Source organism: Caloenas nicobarica, chromosome 7 (genome assembly GCF_036013445.1).
Source record: "Caloenas nicobarica isolate bCalNic1 chromosome 7, bCalNic1.hap1, whole genome shotgun sequence".
NCBI lineage: Eukaryota > Metazoa > Chordata > Aves > Columbiformes > Columbidae > Caloenas > Caloenas nicobarica.
The window spans coordinates 4,915,072-4,921,321 of NC_088251.1; the positions used below are offsets into that span (position 1 = coordinate 4,915,072).

General features: G+C 57.7%; 1 protein-coding gene across 1 annotated transcript in view; it reads right to left on the reverse strand.

Moving 5' to 3' along the window:
* Nucleotides 1-5,833, reverse strand: part of DMBT1 (deleted in malignant brain tumors 1) — an 84,800-nt gene extending 78,967 nt beyond the window's left edge. Inside the window, 7 exon segments of the mRNA XM_065638984.1 lie at nucleotides 180-333; nucleotides 1,525-1,739; nucleotides 1,968-2,121; nucleotides 3,313-3,527; nucleotides 3,756-3,909; nucleotides 5,101-5,315; nucleotides 5,544-5,833. Coding sequence (XP_065495056.1) covers nucleotides 180-333; nucleotides 1,525-1,739; nucleotides 1,968-2,121; nucleotides 3,313-3,527; nucleotides 3,756-3,909; nucleotides 5,101-5,315; nucleotides 5,544-5,833 — 1,397 coding nt within the window.
* Nucleotides 5,834-6,250: the final 417 nt, after the last annotated feature.

A 6,250-nucleotide genomic window follows, 5' to 3' on the forward strand; every position in this document is an offset into this window, starting at 1 on the left:
GAGCACAAGGACCAGCAGGAGCTGCAGGTCTTGAGCACTCGACCCCATTCTTGGCCTTGCTCAGGCACTCGGACAGAGGTGGCCAAGACCCCGTGACATAGATGAAGCTGCCCCTGAGCCCACAGCTGGCACTGGGCACGCTGCCCACACCACCACTGCTGCCTCCCCACTGGACTCACTCGACATCCAAGAACTGGAGCTCCACTCTGAGATTCTGCTCTGGCAGCTGGATGTTCCACACACAGCGGGCGTCATTGGGGTAGGCGTTGGGATAGCCGGGGCTCTGGAATGAGCCGGACAAACCCTGAAGCAAGCCGCCGCAGGAGTTGTTCCCTGTGGAAAGGAGCAGAGCCCGGGAACGGGCAGAGAGCTCTTGAAATCCTGTGGCCTGAAGCTGTTGCAGAAGGGCACTGCCAGGAGCTAGGAGGCTCTGCCACAGCCCCACAGAGACCCTCCCTCCCACACACATGGCTGCACCTGAAGCCTCATCCCTGTGTCCCCCCAGCCAACAGCACAACTTGTGCTCGGCACACACACTCACCCCTTCGGTGGGACCTGTCTGTCCAGCGGGACACCTGGATCAGGAGATAACCTGACCCCTTAACCCCTCCAGACCTTAACGTGGTCAAGGATGCAGGAGGAGTAGAGATAGAGCTCTCTGGTGCCACAGGGAGAAAGCAGCAGGTGAGTGAGCAGCATTTGGTCTAAGAGGAACAACCTGCTGGGAGTCAACCCTCTCCAAAAGCCAGGCCCATTCCAGTGGTGCCCAGCGATGGAGTAAGTGGTCTTCTGTGGAAACTGAAGCACAGGAGGTTCCCTGGGAATGTCCGGAATCCCTTGTTCACTGTGAGGGGGACTGAGCAGGGGCACAGGTTCACCACAGAGGTGTTGTAGTCTCCATCCTTGCAGAGAGCCAATAGACGTCTGGACATGGCCTTGGGCAGTCAGCTTCAGGTGACCTTGCTCTAGGCAGGGGCTGACGCCACATGGACTCCAGAGGGCTCTTCCAAGCTCAGTCATCCTCTTAATCTATGATCCTGAGATAGATCAGCATAGATCAACAGATCACTCAGCCCCTCCAGGCCTTATCTCAGCAACAAGGGGGAAATGGAGCTGGAGCTCCCTGGAGCTGCAGGCAGAGAGCAGCAGCTGTGCTGCCTCATCCATGGCTTCTCAGCTCCAAGAAGTTGTTCATGGCACTGCACGTGAACTCATTTGCCTTCGTTTGTTTGGAAAGACAAGTAGTAACACTGGCCGGGAATATTGGCCTCTGCGACTGAAGCAGAATGGGTGTTAGCAGTGGCTGAGGTGGAAAAAGCCCTGTCCCTGCCATGTGGCAAAGAATCCTCCTTCTGCCAGCAACGTGGGGGCAGTCCTGTCCAAAACGATGACGCCAGGACAAAACACCTGTCTGTGGGGCCTGAGGGTCTGGATGCTCGGAGGTACCTGGACCCCTCAGAAGGCCCTTCAGGAAGAGTTTCTACTTCTGCCACATCACAGCATGAAGGACAGATGGGATCTTACCCGGCGTACTATTGGATGCAGGAAATGAGCTGTAGGACGCCTCAAAACCTCTTTGGGTGACGCTGTAGTCACTGCGAAACAGGACGGTCAGCTGGGGCCCCGATGAAAAGAAGACACTATGGTTGTTACTGCAAACGGAGCCGAGGAGCGGGCTGTCTATGGACCCGCCGTCATAGACCTCGATGGTGTCGTACCGGCAGCTGGTGCCTTCCAGCCTGCAGAGGGAGAGGAGAGTCTGTCAGCACCCCAGGCTGTGCCACCTCCGAGCACAAGGACCAGCAGGAGCTGCAGGTCTTGAGCACTCGACCCCATTCTTGGCCTTGCTCAGGCACTCGGACAGAGGTGGCCAAGACCCCGTGACGTAGATGAAGCTGCCCCTGAGCCCACAGCTGGCACTGGGCACGCTGCCCACACCACCACTGCTGCCTCCCCACTGGACTCACTCGACATCCAAGAACTGGAGCTCCACTCTGAGATTCTGCTCTGGCAGCTGGATGTTCCACACACAGCGGGCGTCATTGGGGTAGGCGTTGGGATAGCCGGGGCTCTGGAATGAGCCGGACAAACCCTGAAGCAAGCCGCCGCAGGAGTTGTTCCCTGTGGAAAGGAGCAGAGCCCGGGAACGGGCAGAGAGCTCTTGAAATCCTGTGGCCTGAAGCTGTTGCAGAAGGGCACTGCCAGGAGCTAGGAGGCTCTGCCACAGCCCCACAGAGACCCTCCCTCCCACACACATGGCTGCACCTGAAGCCTCATCCCTGTGTCCCCCCAGCCAACAGCACAACTTGTGCTCGGCACACACACTCACCCCTTCGGTGGGACCTGTCTGTCCAGCGGGACACCTGGATCAGGAGATAACCTGACCCCTTAACCCCTCCAGACCTTAACGTGGTCAGGGATGCAGGAGGAGTAGAGATAGAGCTCTCTGGTGCCACAGGGAGAAAGCAGCAGGTGAGTGAGCAGCATTTGGTCTAAGAGGAACAACCTGCTGGGAGTCAACCCTCTCCAAAAGCCAGGCCCATTCCAGTGGTGCCCAGCGATGGAGTAAGTGGTCTTCTGTGGAAACTGAAGCACAGGAGGTTCCCTGGGAATGACCGGAATCCCTTGTTCACTGTGAGGGGGACTGAGCAGGGGCACAGGTTCACCACAGATGTGTTGTAGTCTCCATCCTTGCAGAGAGCCAATAGACGTCTGGACATGGCCTTGGGCAGTCAGCTTCAGGTGACCTTGCTCTAGGCAGGGGCTGACGCCACATGGACTCCAGAGGGCTCTTCCAAGCTCAGTCATCCTCTTAATCTATGATCCTGAGATAGATCAGCATAGATCAACAGATCACTCAGCCCCTCCAGGCCTTATCTCAGCAACAAGGGGGAAATGGAGCTGGAGCTCCCTGGAGCTGCAGGCAGAGAGCAGCAGCTGTGCTGCCTCATCCATGGCTTCTCAGCTCCAAGAAGTTGTTCATGGCACTGCACGTGAACTCATTTGCCTTCGTTTGTTTGGAAAGACAAGTAGTAACACTGGCCGGGAATATTGGCCTCTGCGACTGAAGCAGAATGGGTGTTAGCAGTGGCTGAGGTGGAAAAAGCCCTGTCCCTGCCATGTGGCAAAGAATCCTCCTTCTGCCAGCAACGTGGGGGCAGTCCTGTCCAAAACGATGACGCCAGGACAAAACACCTGTCTGTGGGGCCTGAGGGTCTGGATGCTCGGAGGTACCTGGACCCCTCAGAAGGCCCTTCAGGAAGAGTTTCTACTTCTGCCACATCACAGCATGAAGGACAGATGGGATCTTACCCGGCGTACTATTGGATGCAGGAAATGAGCTGTAGGACGCCTCAAAACCTCTTTGGGTGACGCTGTAGTCACTGCGAAACAGGACGGTCAGCTGGGGCCCCGATGAAAAGAAGACACTATGGTTGTTACTGCAAACGGAGCCGAGGAGCGGGCTGTCTATGGACCCGCCGTCATAGACCTCGATGGCGTCGTACCGGCAGCTGGTGCCTTCCAGCCTGCAGAGGGAGAGGAGAGTCTGTCAGCACCCCAGGCTGTGCCACCTCCGAGCACAAGGACCAGCAGGAGCTGCAGGTCTTGAGCACTCGACCCCATTCTTGGCCTTGCTCAGGCACTCGGACAGAGGTGGCCAAGACCCCGTGACGTAGATGAAGCTGCCCCTGAGCCCACAGCTGGCACTGGGCACGCTGCCCACACCACCACTGCTGCCTCCCCACTGGACTCACTCGACATCCAAGAACTGGAGCTCCACTCTGAGATTCTGCTCTGGCAGCTGGATGTTCCACACACAGCGGGCGTCATTGGGGTAGGCGTTGGGATAGCCGGGGCTCTGGAATGAGCCGGACAAACCCTGAAGCAAGCCGCCGCAGGAGTTGTTCCCTGTGGAAAGGAGCAGAGCCCGGGAACGGGCAGAGAGCTCTTGAAATCCTGTGGCCTGAAGCTGTTGCAGAAGGGCACTGCCAGGAGCTAGGAGGCTCTGCCACAGCCCCACAGAGACCCTCCCTCCCACACACATGGCTGCACCTGAAGCCTCATCCCTGTGTCCCCCCAGCCAACAGCACAGCTTGTGCTCGGCACACACACTCACCCCTTCGGTGGGACCTGTCTGTCCAGCGGGACACCTGGATCAGGAGATAACCTGACCCCTTAACCCCTCCAGACCTTAACGTGGTCAAGGATGCAGGAGGAGTAGAGATAGAGCTCTCTGGTGCCACAGGGAGAAAGCAGCAGGTGAGTGAGCAGCATTTGGTCTAAGAGGAACAACCTGCTGGGAGTCAACCCTCTCCAAAAGCCAGGCCCATTCCAGTGGTGCCCAGTGATGGAGTAAGTGGTCTTCTGTGGAAACTGAAGCACAGGAGGTTCCCTGGGAATGTCCGGAATCCCTTGTTCACTGTGAGGGGGACTGAGCAGGGGCACAGGTTCACCACAGAGGTGTTGTAGTCTCCATCCTTGCAGAGAGCCAATAGACGTCTGGACATGGCCTTGGGCAGTCAGCTTCAGGTGACCTTGCTCTAGGCAGGGGCTGACGCCACATGGACTCCAGAGGGCTCTTCCAAGCTCAGTCATCCTCTTAATCTATGATCCTGAGATAGATCAGCATAGATCAACAGATCACTCAGCCCCTCCAGGCCTTATCTCAGCAACAAGGGGGAAATGGAGCTGGAGCTCCCTGGAGCTGCAGGCAGAGAGCAGCAGCTGTGCTCCCTCATCCATGGCTTCTCAGCTCCAAGAAGTTGTTCATGGCACTGCACGTGAACTCATTTGCCTTCGTTTGTTTGGAAAGACAAGTAGTAACACTGGCCGGGAATATTGGCCTCTGCGACTGAAGCAGAATGGGTGTTAGCAGTGGCTGAGGTGGAAAAAGCCCTGTCCCTGCCATGTGGCAAAGAATGCTCCTTCTGCCAGCAATGTGGGGGCAGTCCTGTCCAAAACGATGACGCCAGGACAAAACACCTGTCTGTGGGGCCTGAGGGTCTGGATGCTCGGAGGTACCTGGACCCCTCAGAAGGCCCTTCAGGAAGAGTTTCTACTTCTGCCACATCACAGCATGAAGGACAGATGGGATCTTACCCGGCGTACTATTGGATGCAGGAAATGAGCTGTAGGACGCCTCAAAACCTCTTTGGGTGACGCTGTAGTCACTGCGAAACAGGACGGTCAGCTGGGGCCCCGATGAAAAGAAGACACTATGGTTGTTACTGCAAACGGAGCCGAGGAGCGGGCTGTCTATGGACCCGCCGTCATAGACCTCGATGGCGTCGTACCGGCAGCTGGTGCCTTCCAGCCTGCAGAGGGAGAGGAGAGTCTGTCAGCACCCCAGGCTGTGCCACCTCCGAGCACAAGGACCAGCAGGAGCTGCAGGTCTTGAGCACTCGACCCCATTCTTGGCCTTGCTCAGGCACTCGGACAGAGGTGGCCAAGACCCCGTGACGTAGATGAAGCTGCCCCTGAGCCCACAGCTGGCACTGGGCACGCTGCCCACACCACCACTGCTGCCTCCCCACTGGACTCACTCGACATCCAAGAACTGGAGCTCCACTCTGAGATTCTGCTCTGGCAGCTGGATGTTCCACACACAGCGGGCGTCATTGGGGTAGGCGTTGGGATAGCCGGGGCTCTGGAATGAGCCGGACAAACCCTGAAGCAAGCCGCCGCAGGAGTTGTTCCCTGTGGAAAGGAGCAGAGCCCGGGAACGGGCAGAGAGCTCTTGAAATCCTGTGGCCTGAAGCTGTTGCAGAAGGGCACTGCCAGGAGCTAGGAGGCTCTGCCACAGCCCCACAGAGACCCTCCCTCCCACACACATGGCTGCACCTGAAGCCTCATCCCTGTGTCCCCCCAGCCAACAGCACAGCTTGTGCTCGGCACACACAGTCACCCCTTCGGTGGGACCTGTCTGTCCAGCGGGACACCTGGATCAGGAGATAACCTGACCCCTTGACCCCTCCAGACCTTAACGTGGTCAAGGATGCAGGAGGAGTAGAGATAGAGCTCTCTGGTGCCACAGGGAGAAAGCAGCAGGTGAGTGAGCAGCATTTGGTCTAAGAGGAACAACCTGCTGGGAGTCAACCCTCTCCAAAAGCCAGGCCCATTCCAGTGGTGCCCAGCGATGGAGTAAGTGGTCTTCTGTGGAAACTGAAGCACAGGAGGTTCCCTGGGAATGTCCGGAATCCCTTGTTCACTGTGAGGGGGACTGAGCAGGGGCACAGGTTCACCACAGAGG